This window comes from Bison bison, unplaced genomic scaffold (assembly GCF_000754665.1).
Source record: "Bison bison bison isolate TAMUID 2011002044 unplaced genomic scaffold, Bison_UMD1.0 scf7180017864469, whole genome shotgun sequence".
Classification (NCBI taxonomy): Eukaryota; Metazoa; Chordata; class Mammalia; order Artiodactyla; family Bovidae; genus Bison; species Bison bison.
Window position 1 is genome coordinate 3,014,510 of NW_011495030.1, and position 23,042 is coordinate 3,037,551.

The following is a 23,042-nucleotide window of genomic DNA, read 5'->3' on the forward strand; positions in this document are numbered from 1 at the left end:
CTATAAAACACTGGTGAAAGAAATCAAAGAGGACACAAATAGATGGAGAAATATATCATGTTCATGGATTGGAAGAATCAATATAGTGAAAATTAGTATACTACCCAAAGCAATCTACAGATTCAATGCAACCCCTATCAGGCTACCAAGAGTATTTTTTGGAGAACTAAAACAAATAATTTTACCATTTGTATGGAAATACAAAAGACTTCGAGTAGCCAAAGCAATATTGAGAAAGAAGAATGGAACTGGAGGAACCAACCTGCCTGACTTCAGTCTCTACTACAAGGCCACAGTCATCAAGACAGTATGGTACTGGCACAAAGACAGTAATATAGATGAATGGAACAAAATAGAAAGCCCAGAGATAAATCCACGCACCTATGGATACCTTATCTTTGACAAAGGAGGCAAGAACATACAATGGAGAAAAGACAATCTCTTTAACAAATGGTGCTGGGAAAACTGGTCAACCACTTGTAAAAGAATGAAACTAGAACACTTTCTAACACCATACACAAAAATAAACTCAAAATGGATTCAAGATCTAAATGTAAGACCAGAAACTATTAAACTCCTAGAGGAAAACATAGGCAAAACACTCTCCAACATAAATCACAGCAGGATCCTCTATGACCCACCTCCCAGAATATTGGAAATAAAAGCAAAAATAAACAAATGGGACCTAATTAAAATGAAAAGCTTCTTCACAACAAAGGAAATTATAAGCAAGGTGAAAAGACAGCCTTCAGAATGGGAGAAAATAATAGCAAACGAAGCAACGGACAAAGAATTAATCTCAAAGATATACAAGCAACTCCTGCAGCTCAATTTCAGAAAAATAAAAGACCCAGTCAAAAAGTGGGCCAAAGAACTAAACAGACATTTCTCCAAAGAAGACATACAGATGGCTAACAAACACATGAAAAGACACTCAACATCACTCATTATCAGAGAAATGCAAATCAAAACCACAATGAGGTACCATTTCATGTCAGTCAGAATAGCTGCTATCCAAAAGTCTACAACCAATAAATGCCAGAGAGGGTGTGGAGAAAAGGGAACCCTCTTACACTGTTGGTGGGAATGCAGACTAGTACAGCCACGATGGAGAACAGTGTGGAGATTCCTTAAAAACCTGGAAATAGAACTGCCATATGACCCAGCAATCCCACTGCTGGACATACAAACCGAGGAAACCAGAACTGAAAGAGACACGTGTACCCCAATGTTCATCGCAGCACTGTTTATAATTGCCAGGACATGGAAGCAACCTAGATGTCCATCGGCAGATGAATGGATAAGAAAGCTGTGGTACATATACACAATGGAGTATTACTCAGCCATTAAAAAGAATACATTTGAATCAGTTCTAATGAGGTGGATAAAACTGGAGTCTATTATACAGAGTGAAGTAAGCCAGAAAGAAAAACACCAATACAGTATACTAACGCATACATATGGAATTTAGAAAGATGGTAACGATAACCCTGTATGATGCTAAGTCACTTCAGTCGTGTCCGACTCTGTGCGACCCCATAGATGGCAGCCCACCAGGCTCCCCGTCCCTGGGATTCTCCAGGCAAGAACACTGGAGTGGGTTGCCATTTCCTTCTCCAATGTATGCGAGACAGCAAAAGAAACATAGATGTATTGAATAGTCTTTTGGACTCTGCCAGAGAGGGCAAGGGTGGGATGATATGGGAGAATGGCATTGAAACATGTAAATTATCATATGTGAAACGAATTGCCAGTCCAGGTTCGACGCATGATACAGGGTGCTCGGGGCTGGTGCACTGGGATGACCCAGAGGGATGGGATGGAGAGGGAGGTGGGAGGGGGGTTCAGGATGGGGAACACATGTACACCCATGGTGGATTCAAGTCAATGTATTGCAAAACCAATACAATATTGTAAAGTAAAATAAATAAATTAATTAAAAAATAAAATAAAATGGGGGAAAAAAGTCCTTGCATATATGACAATGTCTTTTTTGCAGTTTCACAGGGAAATCTGGCCTGGATAGTACAGAGTTCTATGTCCAAGATCATTTTCTCTTAGACCAGAGCACAGAAGGCATTGCTTCACTGTTTCTCAGAAACTTAATGATTTTTTTTTTTTAGCTGAAACAATCTCTGAGTCCATAATTTGGTTTTATTTACTTATTTTTTCAACAACTTTATCTTTTTTTTATGTAGGTATTACAATGTTATCAATATAGCTAATAAGAGATAGCAAGACTCATAATTTAAAACAATGGAGCAAATAAATATATCATGAGATTATAGTGTTTTTAAGACCTAATTTGCCAAACAGTGCATTCATCTATATCTTTTCAGGGAAGTAACCTTTCATCTCTGGAACAGAGATATGGAGTCAATGATATCTCTTCCCATGTTTTAGCTGAGGTCTAAAAACAAAATTCAATTCCTTACTGATAAAGAAAACAGCCTAAATGTTAAGTGTTGTCATCAGTAAAAGATATACATCTTTTTTCTATTAGGTCAGAGGCATTTTTTCCTCCTTAAAGATAACTGGAAGGCAACCAATATATATATATAAAAGAAAAGAATCTGTCTAAACTAAATGCAAAAAACATAATTGCTAAACAAAATTATAGCTATGTGGTGAGCACTAACATTATGCTAAATTAAGTATTACAGAAAATAACCTACATTGTAACCCATACAAATGTCCAGAGCTGAGAAGAATCTAATCTACAAATTTAGAACTTGCCATACACAGAAAGAAATCCCAGTTTGCAAAATAAAAAGTCTCAGTATTAAGACTAGTTTCATGAATATTTCATTAATATTAATATTTATGGTGACAGATGTTTGTGTAAAAAAAGAAAATTGGTTCCACACTAAATAAAAATTAATAAGTTTGCTGCTAAACAAAAAAATAATAAATGCAAAATAAGTCATTTAGGTTATTAATTATCAAGACTGTCTGATATGACTCCCACATGAAGGAATAAACTATTTGAATTGCAAACATGAATTCTCACTAATATACTTTGTATCAATGTCACATCCCCAGAGTTATCAATAAATACCATAGGATGTAGTAATGTATCAAACTAATTAAATGATTGAGACTTTTTAGATTTTTCACATGTAAGTTATGTCAGAGAAGAATTATAGTAAATTTAAAAAATGAATACCAAATAGTTCCTAATTGTTCTTTCCAAATTAATACATAAATTTCAAGTCATTTTAAATTTCATCATATGTATTGAATGTACACAATAAGCCAGGTACACAGTTGTAGAGAGGTATAAGCAATGAGCTTTAGGCTTTGAGACATTTAGTCTGGCTAAGGAGACAGGACATGTACCTAAAGGAAACAAGAATCAGCATCAAATAAATTCAAATGACTATAATACTGTTTCTATGGGAAAATAATTGAAAGATAAAAATACTTTTGTTGCACAAATGACTTTGAACATGGGGACAATCAGTTCAGCTTTTTTAAAAAAACCCAAGTGATTCAAAAGGGAACTCATCTGTTTTATTATATATAAATTCTTTATATATATATATATATAAATATATAAATTCTTATATATATATATAAATATATATAATTCTCAGGGCTGTATCTGGCAGGCATGGCAGTGAAACTGGATGCCTCTTCCAAAAGAGACAGAACTTTAAAAACAGCTAGATATGTAAAAGTCACCAAAGATAGATTTTTTTTGGAGGTGTGCCTAAACCTGTCTTCCTCTATCATCAGATAATTTATTCCTTTGTTCAAATATGTATTTCAATGAACTGTTACTAAGTACTGACTAAGCACCAGGCAATGAGGTCAGGTTTCATCCTCAGGCTCAAGGAACTACACGTTTCAATTCCAAAAAAGAGGTTAATCCTGGAGGCTTGGGGGACCCACTGCATGGTGGTCTTCGGGGAAGGTAGTCCTGAGATGAGTAGGCAGGGGCCAGGTGAAGGAGAGAGGTGAGACATGCCTGAAAAGACCAAAACCTTTAGAGAAAGTGTCCAGCCGATCAGAATGGCTGGGGAGTAAGGATGCTCTGGAGAAAGGGGAGAGACAAGGCTGAAGAAGGACACTGAAGGAGCATCTGGGGAAGCAGAAGGGATCAAATCAGGAAGGGTCTGAAAGTTTCAAGCTATGACGTATGTATGGCTTCAAGAGCTGGTGGTCTTCTGAACTTAGGATGACTTTGGGGGCAGCACTGGAAATATACTGAAAGACAACGCTAGTGAAAACACCAGGCAAGGAAGGGTCTCTGCAAGGGCAGAGGCTGTGCATCTGGAGGGAGCGGGCAGCCAAGAGTTATTTAGGAGGCAGATTGGACAGGATGTGGTGATTTACTGAGTGTGGAGAAAGAGGACAAGAAAGGAGGATGGGAAGGGCAGCTGCAGGGAACTGAAGTGGGCAACTGGCTTCATGCTGATCACATTCCCCGGGCCAGAGAAGACAGGCAGAAGATCAGGCTATGGGAAGACAACGGAGCACCTGGAAAGAGCAGTGTTCACACAGGATGCGCCTCTCAGCTTGTCTGTCACACGGGGACCACAGGGGATTGTTTGAATAAATCCTACATTCTGCTTTTGATGACAAGTGACCTGTACTGTCCTGGTGGTACTTTCTACTGGCATGACTCTTACCCCAGGCCAAGTTCTCTTATGGGTGTAGATGGCTGTCATAGCACGCAGAGGGTGAGGCTAAGGAAGAGGTAATGCTTCCAGAAAGGGAACCCCATTACATCCACGTTCATTTCCCCTAGACATAGCCTATAGGGAACAGCGGTGTCGGAGTCAAGGAGAACCAGGATCTGGATTCCTGCTTCTGGGAAGAGTCCTTTTTCTGAATTCTGTGGGGGAGTGGGTTCAGCAAGGTTGAAGGATAAAGTGCATTCTGTTTTCTAGAGGACTGCCAAGCAGCCAGAGTGCCACGTGGAGGAGTTGATAGGGATGGACCAGAAGTGGGGTGGGGGCAGGTTTATAGGCAAGGGCCTGAGGCTGGGCTGGGAAAGCTGAGGAAAAGGACTCAGGGGTGCTCAGGGGGTGCAGGGGAAGATGGCCCTTGTCGAGAGCACTCAGTGTGGGTTAAGGTAGTTCAGGCCGTTTTGGATGCAGAGTCCGGAAGCAGCTCTGATGGGGAGTCAGGGAAGTAAGTAGTCTGTGGGGAATAGGGCACAATGCATGTGGGTCAAGCTGGGTCAGTGAGTCAGGCGGGTATCGTCCAGCCAGCAGTCATGCAGGCAAATGGAGCCCTGGGTTCTGAGATGTCAAGCTGAAATATGAAAGAGGTGGGGGCAGGAAGTAGGAGTGACGGCAGGAAGAAGTTAGGAGGCTTATCTTTTCTATCTGGGAACGGCAGAGAAGCTGGGGTCCAAAGGTCTGGGATTCCTGGCTTTACTACTTCTAAGCCCTTAAGAGGACCTGGCACCCCCAGAAAGGGGCTTTTGACATTATTTGGCTCCTGACTGCTTTTCTCTCCTACCTCACATGTTCCTTTACTATTAACTGTCACAACACCAAACAATTCTAGTTCTAGGAACATGCTATGCCATTTCATGCTTAACTCATATTACTCTCTTTGCCTAGAAATACGCTTCTACTTCTTTGCCTACCTGGAGAACTCCTCTTCTTCAAAACCAAACTATGATGTTACCTACTCTGATCCCTATAAATGCCTTAGAACACCATCATAGCACTAATACACAGAATGGCAATGGATTAAAAATAGAGGTCATTTACCCCATGTTGGCACATAGTAGGCCCACAATACATATGTCTGATAAGTGCATGGAGGGATGTATCTGAACAGGGATCTAGCTCACCTTTCTTTGGCCAGGCTGCTGACACGGTAGTGCAGTCCCACACCTCATTTCTAGAGCCCTAGCAGTAATGCCTCACTCAGAGGAATGTTAATAGCAGAGATTCTCCATCCTTTGGGGCTGGAACCAGCCCCAGGGTGATCTCACATCCTCCCTGGATCTCCATAGCACCTTGTCTGGCACTAAAGTCAGTTTTCTACAAAGTGAGGGAAATGTCAGGGTCAGAGACGCTGTAGGCAATGCCAACCACACAACCTATTCTAGCCCTTCAGGGGATGACCTGAAGAAAGAGCGAGATGGGTCTGCCCAGCTCTAGGATGGGAGTCCTCTGCCTGGGGTGGGGTAGGGTAGGGGTGGGGGATGATGGGCTCCAAGGGATTCATGAACTGGTGTATGGATGGGCATTTTTCTGGGGAAACAGTTCACAGCTTTCGTCAATTTTGCAAAGAGGTCCCTGACCTTTAAATATTAAGACCTACCATTCTAGAAACGTGCCCTCCTCCAGGCAGCTCTGATCTGAGAATCAGCTGCTGACTCCAGATCACAGAGGCCTTGGTCTTCACCAAGGCAGATCACAGAAGGGACTCAGGTTCCTCCATAGCATGCCTCTCACATGCCCGAACACCACCCCAAGAAGAGCCTTTTGAAGATAAACGTGCAATTTAAGGAAGTTTCATCATCTGTGTCTTTTACAGGTTCAAATGCAACGAAAGAGAGAAAGTTAGGCTTATGATGCCTCTACTTTGACCTTTATGTTCCTCAGCACAACAAATCCTCAAAAAATAAAAAGGCAAATCTCCAGGGACTCATTGCTGAAGAAGAGCTGTGTTTGACCTCGTTCTATCAGGGCTGGGCTCAGGAAATGCTAATAAACAGACAAATCCTGTGCAATGGCTTTTTACATTTGACCTTTCTTTTTTTTTTTCTGGCATAGGAGCCTTAGACGGCAGCAGGAAAAAGGCTTTCCATATTAAAGAGGCAAGAAATATACGCACACACACGCATGCACACACACACATGCACACACACAGAGCAAATCTAAAACTGTACTAAACTCTGGGGAACTGAGAGTCACTTTTCACCCACATCCTGTCAGAGTTGAAAAGCATAGAAAAAGGTTTCTACTAAAATGTATGTATGTTTTATTCTTTTTTAAAGAAAAATATGAGTCACTCATATGCACCCAGATATCTGAACAGCTCAGCTGGATATTTTTTTTTGCTTGGTTCTCACTGTTCTTCCCATGATTTCTGAAAAGATAGTTTAAAAAAAATCCTTACATTTGAGTCTGTAAATTTCAGTTGTTAAGAACACATGCTTTGTCCCTAAACAGGGTGGGCTCTGCCACTAACTGGCTAGATGATGCTGGACAGGTTTCTTAATCTTTTTAAGAACTTAATTATTCACCAATTAAAATAGGAGTATTATCTTCCAAATTAAAAAAAAAAAAGAGGAGTGAACAAGTATCCTCTCTGTGCAGTCATCACAGAGTAGCTTAGTGACTCTCATGTGGGCAGTGCTGGGATTAGATGAGAACAAGGACCTGTTGGGGGACTTCCTCTGAAACACCCCAGGCCCACCTAGAGTGAAGAGGACACATAAGACAGCCTGCCCAGGAACAGTGGAACGTGAGAGGGAAGGACCAGGCTGAGAGGGCCTTTCTGCTCTGAGCTGGGAGTGGACAACAAATGCTAGAAGGACAACATGAAGGTTGGAGTTGAAGCAAATTTGGGGGCATCTATGGTCACTTAACAAAAGAGGCCTGAATGTCTGATTAGTAAGAAAGAAGATGCTTGGTTCCACAGAGCACACCAGCCCTTGGACCAACATCTCCAGGATCTGCCATGAGAAAACAAATCTAATAATAATAATTTGTGTTTAATTTACAGAACTATTCTCTTGCAACCAAAATCTAATCCAAACCAATAAATTACCTTGTTTCTTCACATCTCATCCCAGGATGGTTAAGCCTTTACCATTTCTACAAGTGTCTCATTTCCTTTGAAAATGTATGTTCATACCAAAACCTGATGTTAATTCTAGCATTCTTTGTAGCCATTAAAATGTACTGATAACTTTGAAAAAAAAAAAAAAAAGAGAGAGAAAAATGGGAGTATGAATGGTACTGATGTCACATGGCGGCTGAGATAATGAAATGAAATATGAACTTAGGATATTAAGTGAAGTTAAGTCAGACAGAGAAAGACAAACATATGGTATCACTTCTATGTGGAATATAAAAAAATAATATCGATACAAGTGAACTTACAAAACACAAATAGACTCAGAGACATAGAAAACAAAGTTATGGTTACCAAAGGAAAAGGAAGGAGAGGGATAAATTAGGAGTTTGGGATTAACATATACACAGTACTATATATAAAATAGATTACCAACATGAACCCACTATATAGCACAAGGTATATTGTATATATATCTTATATATATAAGATATATATATATACAAACAAGATAGTATCTTGTAATAACCTATAATGGAAAAGAATCTGAAAAAGGATATACACACACACATATGTATAACTGTATCACTTTGCTGAATACTTGAAACTACCACAACACTGTAATGGTAAATCAATTATACTTCAATATTTTTTAAAAATGGAAAATCTTAGGCTAGCTTGGCAATCTTGAAGCATTCAATGAATGGCAGCTAAAGAACAGGAACTGTGGGGTAAATCCTCTACCAACAAAAGAAACGACTCCAAGAATGCATCTTTCTGCGTTTTCATAAATGTTCTAACACAGAGAAAGACAAAATACAGCGACAGTGGGCTGTGCTTCTCGGGGAGGATCCCCTACTTTATACATTACACGAGGAGTCAAGACTGCCTTCTTCACCTTCAGCTGAGCTCAAGCCTGGCAGAGAAGGGATCTTCCCTCCCCAGCAACAATGTGGGTCATCTGACCAGGTCCACAGAAGGCCCAGGAAGCCAAGACACACTGCATATTTCCCAGTGATCAGGCCCCATGAATCCTGTCCTCTCTTCTAGAAAGCCCTGATCAGGCCTGGACCCAAACCCTTATCATCATTCCTTTGGCCCATTTCCAACATGCTCAACTCAGCTGAGAACTGAGTGGTTCTCAAAAGTTCATCTGGACCAAGAAATAACACCCCTGACAATCTTTTGATCAAATGATCATCACCCTTCAGAACCCAGCAGAGTTACATTCTCATTGCATTCTCATCTATTTCTCCAAAAGGGCTTTTACCTACTTTCTGTAAATTTACCATGTCAGAAATATTTATCCTCAACTTTGGTTTTAGTTTTTTTCTTACGCATTGCTGGCTGAGAACTCGCATCCTTTTGATAAAGGATTTGGCTACTTTGCATGGAAAGGCCTTTGCTCTGTCAAATCTCACTCCTGATCATTTCTTACACAGATCATATAAAGCAGTTTCAGTAAATGAATCCATCCCATGGTTTGGCATCTACAACAGATTTCTAGAGATCCATTTATCAATTGCATTAAGTGCATTTTCTCTAAGTCTCTCTCCCCTGTTGGAATCTTACTTCGTCCATGTGGCTTTTCTCAATAATCACTGTGTTAAACCCAAATTTCTTTTCCCTTCACTTTAACTATCTTTCCCACAGAGGATGAAAAGAAACAAAAATCTTTGTGTCATTTGATCAAGGAAGGCTGACTTATCTTATTAGTAAACTTAATAGACTCCAGACAACTGCATCGTCATCCACCAGTTCCTTCAACGACAAGGAAGCATGGATCAGCACAAGGATTGGGAATGAAGGCATTCCATGTGTTGGCCTTTGGACCTTCCTTAAAAAAAGTACATTACCACAGATAGCTTTGCAAAGGCATTCACAACAATGACATTTCCTTACCCGGCAGTCTCTCTGAAGTGTCTTCATGAGTGCATTGTATGTTTCTGTATCAAAATACAATCCTTCATGCATGTCCTGCAGGAAATCTAAGTCCTTAAACGTGGGGCTAGATTTCTCTCTCTCTTTTCGGGATGCTCTTCGCTTATAGGTTGAGCCTTTCAAGTCATACGTAAAGTGCATTCTCATGGAGCGTGGTAAAACGTTGTTCATCACCACAATCCTGATGTTAATGCCCCCTGATTGCATGCAATACAGTCCATAAAATTTTGGCAAAAGAGTTCTTGGATTCTGGTTTAAATTCTAAAAAGAGAAAAAGAAAAAAAAATGTTTAAAATGTACTTTTACAAAGCAACACTCCACTATGATGCATTTTCATGTAAAATGATAATTAGAAATGGAATGTGATTACTCTTGTTAACAGTCATTGTTAAAATTTTGCTGTTCCAAATCTAGTTTCTAAGTCAGCTTATGGGAACTGCAACTTTATCATTCTGAACTCAGGGTGTTAAAAGTGGCGAAGAGTTGGACACCACTGAGCAACTTCACTTTCCACTTTCATGCACTGGAAAAGGAAATGGCAACCCACTCCAGTGTTCTTGCCTGGAGAATCCCAGGGATGGCAGAGCCTGGTGAGCTGCCGTCTATGGGGTCGCACAGAGTCGGACACGACTGAAGTGACATAGCAGCAGCAACAGCAGAACTGAAAATGGACAGAATTTCCTTCTTTAATTAGTTACAACTAAAACAGGCAGAGATGTGATTAGTGCCATGTGTGATTTTTCTCTAAGGTAGCTCAAGAGAAAATTAACTGCTGGGGTACAAGGGTGGACATTTAAAATTTTAATAGCTCCTGAGAAATTGTCTTCCAAAATGACCAGACCAGTTTACAACCACATTTCATAGGGTTACATATATACCACCACTCTTAGCAATGCTGAATATTATCCCACTTTACAATCTCTGGAAGCAAGGTCGGTGAAAAATGAAAATGTGTTTTCAAGTTACTTTAAATGTGAATAACACAGAGAACTAGAGAAATTTAACATTCTTATGTATGTTTGCTGCTGCTGCTAAGTCGCTTCAGTCCTGTCCGACTCTGTGCGACCCCAGAGACGGCAGCCCACCAGGCTCCCCCGTCCCTGGGATTCTCCAGGCAAGAACACTGGAGTGGGTTGCCATTTCCTTCTCCAATGCATGAAAGTGAAAAGTGAAAGTGAAGTCGCTCAGTCGTGTCCGACTCCTAGCGACCCCACGGACTGCAGCCTACCAGGCTCCTCCGTCCATGGGATTTTCCAGGCAAGAGGACTGGAGTGGGATGCCATTGCCTTCTCCACTTATGTATGTTTAGCCACCTCTTAAAGATAATTTTGTGTTACTCTCCTTTGCTCATTTTTCCTTAGGTTTTTTGTCATTGTTGGAGTTCTTGATATATTCTGGATATTTATTACTTTCCTCTTCTACTTGGGGTAAATATTTTCTTCCAGTATGTTGTCTTTTTTGTTACAAAAATAGACAATCTAACTGTTTTTTGGCTGCCTCACAGAGCTTGCAGAATTTCCCCAACCAGAGATGGGACCCACGCCCCGCTTCACTGGAAACACAAAGTCTTAACCATCAGATCACTGGGCTATAAAAATAAGGAATATGTGTCTGCTTTTGTTTCACTTTAAAAGTATGGGAAAACTAAAAAATAATTTTTTGGGTTGTTGTTGCTTAGTCGTTAAGTCACATCCAGCTGCTTTGCAACTCCATGGACTATAGCCCACCAGGCTCCTCTGTCCATGGGATTTTCCAGGCAAGAATACTGGGGTGGGTTGACATTTCCTTCTCCAGAGGATCTTTCCATCCCCAGGATCAAACCCATGTCTCTTGCATAGGTGGGCAGATTCTTAACCACTGAGCCAACAGGGAAGCACCAAAAAACAGTTTACTAAAAGGCATTTATATAATGAAAACTCTCTCTTCTATCCTTAATCCCTCCCCCATTTCCCAGCTTTTGTGGAAACTGTTTCCTGTTTCTATCATTCTGGAAATAGTCTATGTGCTTATGTTAATTTGATATCTGGCATTATTTTTGGTTTTATAGATGTTTTGCCTTTTCATGTAGTTATATTTATGAACTTGCTTCTCATGCTTTTTTTTGTTTCTTATTTAGCAAGGCTTTTTATACCCCAAGGTTATAAATTTCTTCCTTCTTCTTACAAGTTTTTAATAGTTTTGGTGATTACATTTGGTTTTTACTCTGTATGGGATTAATTTTTCTCTTTCAGTTTTACTGAGATATAATTGACATACAGCACTAAGTTTGCATAGAGCACTGATCTGACTTATGTACATCATGAAACGAGTATCACAGCAAGTTTAGAAGAGAGTTCTTAGGATTGACTCTCTTAACAACTTTCATGTGTAACAGCAGTCCAAATCTTTTTGGCACCAGGGACCAGTTTCATGGAAGACAATTTTTCCATGCATGGACCCAGGGGTTTTGGAGGAGATGGTTTTAGGTGACTCAAGTACATTACATTTATTGGGCTAGTGAAAACTGTATTTACAGCTGCTCCCCAGGGCCAGCATCACTGCCTCAGCTCCACCTCATATCATCAGGCATTAGATTCGCATTAGGAGTGCGCAACCTAGATCGTGTGCATGTGCAGTTCACGGTAGGGTTTGCACTCCTCCGAGAATCTAAGGCCACCACTGATCTGACAGGTGGCGGAGCACAGGCCGTAACATGAGTGACACAGAGTGACTGTAAGTATAGATGAAGCTTCACTTGCTCACCTCCTGCTGTGCAGCCTGGCTCCTAACAGTACCAGTGTGTAGCCCAGGGTTTGGGGACCCCTGATATATAACACGCAGCAGTATTCACTATATTTATCGTGTTTACATTAACAACCCTAGTAGTTATTTATCTTGTAACTAGAAGCTTGTATCTTTTGACTACCTGCCTCTAACTATCCCTTCCCCCCACCTCCCACCTCTGGTAACCACAAATCTGATCTCCTTTTCTATGTGCTCGTTTTTGAAGTAAAATTGACCTACATAACTATGCTAGTTCCTGTTATACAACATAGTGATTAGATATTTCTATACATTTCAAACTGATCATCACAGTAAGTCTAGTTAAAACCTATCACAATGCAAAGATACTACATATAGTCCCCACACTGTCCATTTCATAGCTATGACTTATTTATTTTGCAACTGGAAGTTTGTACCTCTTAATCTCCCTCGCCTGTTTCTCTCTTCCCCTGACCCTTCTTCCCTCTGACAACCACCTCTTTGTTCTCTGTCTATGATGCTGTTTCTGTTTTATGTTTGTTCATTTATTTTGTTTTTCAGATTCCACATATAAGTAAAACAATACTGTATTTGTCTTTCTCTGTATGGCTATTTCCCTCAGCATGATACCCTCTAGGTCTATCCATGTGGTCACAAATGGCCAGATTTCATTCTTTTTTCTGGTTGAGTAATGAACATTACATATGTATATCATATCTTCTTCTTCCATTCACTTAATGATGGGCACTTGAGTTGCTTCCGTATCTTGGCTTTTGTAAAACAATGGTGCAGTGAATATAGGGGTGCATGTGTCTTTTCAAAGCAGTGTTTTTGTTTCCTTTGAATAAGTCCCAGGAGTGGTATTTCTGGATCATACATAGTTCTGTTTTTAATTTTTTGAGGAATCCCCATACTGTTTTCCACAGTAAAGTAGCTTACATTCCCATCAATGGGCATGAGGGTTCCCTTTTCTCTACATCCTTGCCAACACTTTCTATTTGTTGTCTTTTTGATAATACCTACTCTGACAGATGTGAGGTGATATCTCACTGTGGCTTTGATCTGCATCTCTCTGATGATTAGTTATATTAAGCATCTTTTCCTGTGCCATCTGTATATCTTCTTTGGGAAAATGTCTAGTCAGATAGTGTGCCCAATTTATTTTCATTTTTTGTTGAAGTATATTTGATTTATAATGTGTTAGCTTCTGGTGTACAGCAGAATGATTCAGTTTTATATATACACACACACACACATATATATATAACTTTATACATATATAAGTAACTTTTTCAGATTCTTTTCCATTACAGGTTTTTAGAAGATACTGAATATAGTTCCCTGTGCTATACAGTAGACCCTGTTGTTAATCTATTTTATATAAAGTAGTATATCTATTAATCCCAAATTCCTAATTTTTCTCTCTACCCCTTTCCCTTTTGGTAAGTGTAAGTCTGTTTTCTATGTCTGTGAGACTCTTTCTGTTTTAAAATTAAGTTCATTTGCATTTTTTTGGTTCCACATAAAAGTGACACCACATATTTCTTTATCTGCCTTAATTTCCCTTAGTAAGAGAATCTCTAGGTCCATCCATGTTGCTGCAATTGGCATTATTTACTTTTTATGGCTGATTAATATTCCATTATTTATATATGTACCATATCTTCTTTATCCATTCACCTGTTGAGGGATGCTAAGGTTGCTTCCATGTCTTGGTTATTGTAAATAGTGCTAGGAACACTGGGGTGCATCTTTTCAAATTAGAGTTTCTCCATCTATATGCCTAAGAGTGGGATTGCAAAATCATATGGTAGATATATTTTTAGTTTTTCATGGAATTTCCATACTGTTCTCCACAGTGGCTACACCATTTCACATTCCCACCAATAGTGTAGGAGGGCTTCTTTTTCTGCACTTCCTGTCCAGCATTTATTATTTATAGGCTTTTCAAACACAGCCATTCTGACTGGTGTGAGGTGATACCTCATTGAGGTTTGATTTGTATTTCTCTGTTTTGATTTGCATCTTTACATGTGCCTGTTTTTGACATTTTTAAAAGATATTTTAAGTGAGTTGCTTATTATTTACTTTTCAAGTTGAGTTTTATGAGTTTTTTTATAGGCTTTGGATATTAACCTCATCATATATATCATTTATGAATATCTTTTCCCATATAGTAGGTGATCTTTTCATTTCATTGATAGTTTCCTTTATTGTGCAAAGTATTTTAGTCTGGTGCAGTCCCATTTATTTATTTTTTTGCTTTTGTTTCCCTTGTCTGCAAGTAACTGTATGCAAAAGATCTGAAAAGGGGGATTTTTTCTTCTTTCAAATGGATAACCATTTATTAAACGGTCTGTCCTTTCTCAATTGAATTTAAGTCCCTCCTACGTCAGGCAATAAGTTGTCAAATACACACGAGTCTATTTCTGGACACTTTATTTGACTCCATTGCTCTTTTTGTCTCGATCTGTACAAAAGCCACCACTTTAATACTAGTACAGATTTACACATTTCTGGTGTATGTTATGGCAGGCCTAACATATTCTCCTTTGCCAAAATGTATTGTCCATTTCTATAGGCTTGCTTTCCTGTTTGTTTTTAAAACTACTCTTAATATAATATTTGTTTTCACTTTCAAATGAACCAGCTCTGTTAAGTTCAGGGGAAAAAATCCTATTAGAATTTTTGATTGGAATTAGACTGGATTTATAAATTTATGTGGGCAATTAAAATTATAATTCTGGGTTCAGGAATGATGCACATTTATTATTTCAGAACTCTGTTTATGTCCTTCAATAACATTTTGTAGTTTCCTTCATATTGGTCTTGTTCATTTGTTTTATAGACATAAGCACTTGAGTTCTTATTAAATAACATTTTATAAATTCTTTTTGGAGTATTGTTCATACGCTATACTTACTATAAGCTGCTTTCCAATCAGAATTATAGTATGTCTTCATTTATTTATATCTTTAATAACAATCATTATAAATTATTGTCATCACAAATGGAATTCTTTTTTCCCCCTTATACTCTCCAACTTTATATGATCTACATAATAGAATATGATGGATTTATTTACCAAATATCCTGCAAATCTACTGGATTTTCATTACCTCTGGAAACTACTGGTTTATTTTCTTGAAGTTTTGCTCATTTTCAATTTCATCATCTGTACAGAACAGTGTTTATACTTTTCTTCTATGTTTTTTTATACTCAAAAAGTTACTGCTGGAAATTCTAGCAATACATTAGAAAAGATCATTGATGGAAAGCATCCTTATCTTTTTCTACTACTTTCAATGAAAGAGCTTTTGTTCTTCTCCATGAAGATATGTGAACTCTGGGAGATTGATAAATGTTGGTTTTTATGCCTATTGATTTATTTACCTATTATGTAAAAATTTCCAATTTTAAGAATTCTCTCGGATATTTAGATGGATAACCACATAATGCTCACATTTTTTCTTGTTAATAAGATGAATTATATTATTTGTTATACTAGCTTACATGGTTGGGATAAAATTACTTGATTAGGCTAAATTTTAAAATTTTACTTAATTTAATAGCCACATATGGCTATTGGCTACCATATTGGACAGTGCAGTTCTACAATAAGAGACTAATCTACCTAAGCTTAGAAATAGAGAAGTTTAAGATTTATTCACTTAGAAGATTAACAAAGAGTACTATGTGAGTTTGACTGCAATTTTAAATTATTTAAAAATGTGTATATGACTAGGATACATTTGAAAGGATATATACCAAATACTAGCAATGTGTATCTCTGAGAAAATAAATACAGTTGGTTGCATTTTTTCCTTTTCTGTATTTTCTATTTTCCCTAATATAAAGTAGATAATTTGTGCTAAAAAAATTTTTCCAGTGCTACATTTTTTGTGCTAAAAAAAAAAAATTTTTGTTCAGGATCAAAATCTTTTAAAATCTGTGTATGCTGCCCACTAAGATTTTTGTTTAGATTTTCAATTCCTATATTTATATGTGAGACTAACTTAGGGCAGTTACTGTTATCTTGAGCAGATTTTGGAATTTAAAAATATTTTTACACTCTAATGAGCTGTATGGTGTATCTCATCAATTTTGTTTTGAAACAAAGATGACAGTTACCACCTCTCATAGCAAATGAATAGCAGAACTGTGGCTTTTGAAATCCTGCTACCATTCCAATCACAGAAAATTAATAACTGCCATGAAAGTACAAAGAAATCAGAGGTATGAAAACAACAAATCTACTGAGGAAAATGTTTGCCTGGAAACAAACATTGGAGAGGGCTTCCTATTTCAACATGGGTAAGACATGTAATGCTCTGATTTTCTTCATTGGATGCGTCATACCCATTAATGTATTTTTACTGCTTATATATTTGTTCTTGTAGTATTCCATATGCAGTGAATGTCTAATAGAGCTGTCTAACCCTGGAGCCAGTGGATCCTTGTTTTTTGTGACCAGTGACAATGAATTTATCATCAAAACAGGAAAAATCTTGTCTAAATATTTAGCACATCCAAATTCTGGGCTAGATTATAGTTCCTTTGTCTCTAAAACATTCCATGGAAGGTGATCTTCATGTTACATTTAACCTATGACAGCCTCAATTCTGAAGTGTGATGGCTAAAAGTGGCTAATGCAGAATGCGTGGCCCTATAAGGTGCACGGGTTAAAGACGCACCCTCTGGACCCCACTGCTTGTGTTCAAGCCCCGGATCTATAGCCCATTAGCTAAATAACCCTTGGCAAGTGATTCCATTTATCTTTGTCTCAATTACCTCATCAGTTTTACAACTTAATCCTCAATGAATGTTAACTACTCATATTACTACTACATACAAAGAGCTCTGCAATACATTGCTTCCTTTATCCTGCATCCTGGATCCTGTCTTTATCACAACCACCATGGAAGACAGGTGTCTGCCAGCCTTCAAAGACTGAGGCTCAGAGCTTACCTTATTTACTCCTGGTCACACAAGTTAGGTGATGGCCGAGTGGGATATGAGCCCAGGACTACTACATAGTTCTACTTACTTCTCAAAATCTATTCAATCAATTTCCTAGTATACTCTAAATGCAAAATAAACCTCACCAAGGAGAAAGAAAAATGCCAGAGTTACTGAAAAAATAAAAAAAGCATTAAAAAAAAAAAAAACTGGAGGAAAGTAATTAAATCTTAAGTAGAAGCTTTAATTACGTGCACTTACCATGTAATAGCCTGGCAGTAGCTTCTGAAGGAACTCTGCTTCTTTATGCTGAACTGTTTTGATGATAAATTCATCGTCACTGGTCACAAAAAACAAGGATCCACTGGCTCCAGGGTTAGACAGCTCTATTAGAGGTTCACTGCATATGGAATACTACAAGAACAAATACATAAGCAGTAAAAATGCATTAATGTGTATGATGCAGCCAATAAAGAAAATCAGAGCATTACATGTCTTACCCATGTTAAAACAGGAAGCCCTCTCCAACAGCTTTAAGAGGAGACTCTAGGTATACTAACATGGCTCTTATGAGATTTCTAAAAATTTAGCTGATCCATTTACCTTAATAACAGAATCATGAATCACCATATTTGTTCAATAACTCCCAAGAGTGGTGTTGACCAAGGCACTTTGTTTCTAGCAAGTGCCCAGAAAATAAGAATGGAAGGTGTGGTCCCCACTGTGTATTCCTCACTTGACACCAACACATATTCTTGTCTCACTGTTTACTCTAAGAGAGGTCATTCACTCGTGATTTCAACAAAGAGATGACTCTAACACCTGCATCTCCAGCCAAGATCTCCCTAGGGGATCCAGACCTGTATGTCTAACTGTGTAACAGACATTTCTATTTAGTTATACCACAAACACTTCATATGTAACAATTTCAAAAGTAAGTTCATCTCAGCCTGTGGTTAGCCCATGTGGTGTCTTGGTAGTGATTAGAAAGAAGGAACTCTTTTTTTTTTTTTCCTGGTATATGCAGCTCCGAGCCATAAAAAGGTTGGTGAACAGATGAAGGGATAGATTCCAGGCTTCACTCCTTCACCTTAGCCAGGTATTTCTGGGTGGTGCACACCTTGTACAACTATACATGCTGACTAGATCATCTGTTCCTCCCCCATCCTCCGTCTTCTCTCTTTTTCCCTCTCTTATAGAAAGGAAGCATCATTCACTCTGTTCTCCAAACCAGAAACTGAGACATCATCCTTGATGTTTCACATTTGTTCATCTTCCATATCCAGACTACTGCTAATATCTGCCCCATTCATGACATCTCTTTTTCAAATTCCTGAAATTCAGTGGTTTCATCATTCCATACCTTGATTATATGGCAAGCTCCACCTGTTCTAAGCTATTCACTCTTGACTCCTCCTGAGAATCCTCCACCAGGAAACCAGAGATCCTTCCAAACTGCATAGCCTTCCAAGCCTTCAAACCTTCCTGTGGGTTCCACTGTTAATAGAGACAATTACATCCAAGTTTCTCAGCACAGCATTCAACTCCATGGATGACAAAGCTCTGCTCTTCAGCCTTCTCTCTCATCCCTTTCCTCCTTAAACTCTAACTCCAGAGAACTATTTCTCATTTTCTCAAGTGTGCCACACACTCTTGATTATTGACTGCATTTTCTTCTATCAGAAACCACCTACCTCCATGCTACCTTCATCTAGCTGAATACCACCGAATAAAACTTCCTTCAAAAAAAAAAAAAACACCTTATTTTCTTGACAACAGACACTGGACTACCATTATATGACAACAAATTATTTTTGGTAGGATGTATATGCACTTAAACACTTGACATACGGATTTTATCATCCACTTGGCTTGCCGATTCTTCAAGAAAACCCTTAGGATGATTTGGTTAATATCACATATGATTCTAGTTCTATGCCAGAAATGCACTATCCATGTTCATTCAACATTTAAAAAGTACCTACTGAGTGCAGATAGATGCACTGCCCCAGGTGCTTAGGAAGCTTATACAGTAGTACGAGGAAACAGCCAACAAAAAAGTAAATAATTTACACATCAGAATGTGCTTAAGTGCTGTTGAGAGAAAGGACACAGGGAAAGGGGGATGGGAGTACCACCAATGATGAAGACAAGGTGGTCACTAAAAGCCTTATTGGGAAGGCGGCATTTGAGGAGAGGCCTGGGGAATATCTGGAGAAAGGGTACTGAAGGCAGAAGGAAGGGCAAAGGCTAAGATCTTGAGACCTGGAGAGTTCATGGCACAGCAAGGAGACCACGGCTGAAGCAGAGGGGGCAGAGAGGACAGCTGAAGGGGAAGAAGCCAGAAGGGTCTGGTGGGACAGACAAATATATAGGCTATATACGGAAGTGGCCTTTTACTTAGGGGAGCTGAAAGCCACTGGAGGGTCTGTAGCAGAGGACCACTCACTCCCTCTGCTGTGCTGAGAGGCCCCAGTAGGAGGACAGAAGGAAGACTCAGTAAGGAGGCTGGTATAGTGATGCTGGCCTTCAGTGTCTGCTGGACAGCACTTGCTCCGGAAAACTCTGCCTGGTTCTGCGGGTCCACATCACCTGCTTCCTGGCACTGGATGCTCTCGTCACAGAAGATAGCACGTGACCGTGTTAGTCACTCAGTCATGTCTGACTCTTTGCAACCCCATGGATTGCAGTCTGCCAGACCTCTCTGCCAATGGAATTCTCCAGGTAATACTGGAGTGGGTTGCTATTCCCTTCTCCAGGGGATTTCCCCAACCCAGGGATCGAACCCAGGTCTCCTGCATTGCAGGCAGATTCTTTACCGTTTGAGTACCACAAAGTACCTTAATGGCCTATTTACCTATTCCAAGTTCCCTCTAGACTATAAAACTCTATGAGGGCAGAAACCATGACTCTTAAATTCTGATATGGTTCAGGATCTGTGCCTTGTACACAGAAGGGACTCGATAAATTTTTGTAAATAAATGACTGAAATTTACCAACAACTGAAGGGCTGTCAGTCTCCCCAAGTAGTGCCCCAAACCAGCAGAACAGGAAATTTTAGGTTTATGAGTTTAGTGTTTACTACTTAATAATCCCTATTATTGACTTATAGAAACACTGTGGGCAGAAAAAAACGTAAGGAAGTTAATGTGTGAGATCAGACCAGCCCTGGTGAGAGGCAAGAGCAGGGATTTAAGGAACTGTATTTTGAGGATGGAGGCATTTGAAATCACCAGGGCTGAACATCCTTCAAAGTGTTTTATCTGGGTTTGTGAATATGTAAGTCCTTATCAAAGAAACATCTGAGAGGATACGAGGAAGAAGGGAAGGAGGGAGGAGAAGAAAGAGAGAAAATGGGAGAAAAATGACTAAAAGGCAGTGTCTAGATGTTACCTTTTAAATCATCCTGCTTTGGCAGCACTGTGGGTAAGGGAAACAGAATTCACCAGGAAAAAAAATAAGCAAGAGTTCACTGCCTTTCTTAACATCACTGGCAACTTCCATCCCCTACCTTCTCCTTTTTCCTCCAGCCTTGCTTCCTGGAGCTCTCTTGCTAAGCAGCACTGCAACCTAAGACCTCAAGAATGAGTTGAGGATATGCAAGGAAAATAAAAACAGTCATCAGCCTCCACACAGGATGCTGTAAAAGCCAAGAGGAAGCAGAGGGAACCTTTCCCGCTCTTGGGCAGAGTCCAAGTGGAAGGAAAGGCCTGGGTTTGGAATCAACCGACTGTTTGTAAAATCATGACTCTGCCAGTGGCTAGTCATGTGACCTTGAGTAATTTAGCACTTGGAGTCTTAGAAACCTCGTCTCTAAAATAAAGATGGTGATATATACTTGATAGCATCTCAGAGTGTTAAAAATAAATGTTTTTTAAATCCCTGGCAAAGAGTGACCACTTAGGCATGGCTGTTGCCATTTTTCACTACATGCTCAGCAGTGCCCTAGGATGTACTGAGAGTTTCAGCCTAACTCCCATGACAAGAAGGCTACTCAAAGGTACACACTAAGATGATCTTGGTGAAGCAAGAAAAGAGACGGGTGGGGGGTGATGAGATAAGTTAGGAGTTTGGGATTAAGACATACTACTCTACATAAAATAGATAAACAACAACAAGGACCCACTGTATAGCACAGGGAAGTCCACTCAATATCTTGTAATAATCTATAATGGAAAAGGATCTGAAAAAGAGTGTATATGCATATATATATATCTATATATCTGAATCACTTTGCAGTACACTTGAAACCAATACAACACTGCGAGTTAACTATACTTCAATTAAAGAAATTAACTTTTAAAAATTTTTCTTTTTTAAAGAAAAAGTAGGTGATTTGTGTAATGACAAATCTGAGACTCAGGAAAATAAGTGTATTTATTTATAAATAATTTATTTAAATAAAATTTTCATTTATTTCCATTCTCATAAAAAATGAAGGCAGATCCCAGACTCTCTTAGGATTTTGATTCTTTGTTCCATGGGGTTTGGATTTCTGGCATAGAATCCTCTTGTGGGTAGGAGTAAATGTTGTGAAAGTACAAAAACAACAAAGAATGCAGAAATTAGAGGCTGCAAATAGAGAAATTAGGGGGTGATTCAGGAAGAGCTGTCTAGGGAAAACTGGATTCAGATGTGAACATCGGCTTCCAATTAAAGTCTCAGATTCTTCCAGAAGCAGTGACACAAACTGGAGACTCTTTCATTGGTTACTAATTGCCAAATACTCCTTTATTATGCAATTTGCAGATGAATATGAATGGAGAAATCAGTTGTTTTGCCCTCTTTCAATAACCATTTTGGGGTCACTTCTAGCACAGTGTCAGTCTACAATAAGTTGGCATTAGGATGCAGAACCCTTTCTACCATTATCACCTCTGATTTCTATGGCTTTTCACTTTGCAACTCTGTTACTGTTCTCTGCTAAGCTATCCTCTTCAAAATGTTGCCTTTTCAGAGCAAATAAAGAGGAGCTATGGGAACATGTTAATTAGCTGTGATCAACAAGCTCCTGTGTGTACCCTGATGTACCTTCCTGGCACCCTCACTGTGTAAGCTGTTGCAGTGTGTTCATTCCCTGCCTTCTATTTCCTGCAGGGCCTCCCTATGTACCCTGGAAAGAATGCAAAGCACAGTCAAGCTGGGCTCTGCCAAGGCAAATCAACGCTGTAAACTTGCACAGTGAGGTGGAGATCATTTTTCCTGCCACTTCTTCCCCTCAATGGTGTTTAATTATTTACCCTGCTGTCTTTCTTATGGGTGTCAATAAACCTAAATCACCCTGAACTTGGGAATACCCAGGCACCTGGAAAAGAAGGAAATTAACCAAAGGCTTGTTGCCTAAGCAGAAATGGGGTGAAGATGCTCTGGGGCCCCTTCCCCTGGGAGGTCTTTATTTAGGAACAAATAAGGAAGAAGGAGCATTTGAATTGCTTTGTAATACACGCGGCTGCACCCTCACCACGCTGTCTCACATCCAACTGTGCACGTTTCAACATGAATTTGTAATCAGCAGGCACTTGGTGAATTTTAATAGTACTGAGAATGTAATCAGAGTAATTCAGGCTGAAATCCAGATGCAACAGCATAAGACTAAGCAGAAATACACATATATCACAGGGATCTGATAT

The 23,042-nt window shown here is 39.2% G+C and overlaps 1 protein-coding gene across 9 annotated transcripts in view; it reads right to left on the minus strand.

Moving 5' to 3' along the window:
• The window catches only part of PIP5K1B (phosphatidylinositol-4-phosphate 5-kinase, type I, beta), a 533,355-nt gene that overhangs the window by 127,538 nt on the left and 382,775 nt on the right, over positions 1 to 23,042 (minus strand). For all 9 annotated transcript variants that reach the window (XM_010860667.1, XM_010860666.1, XM_010860662.1 and 6 more), the window contains 2 exons: positions 17,674 to 17,826; positions 9,673 to 9,972 (listed from right to left, as the gene is read on the minus strand). In XM_010860667.1, the coding sequence (XP_010858969.1) occupies positions 9,673 to 9,972; positions 17,674 to 17,826 (453 nt within the window). The remainder of the gene's footprint in view (positions 1 to 9,672; positions 9,973 to 17,673; positions 17,827 to 23,042) is intronic.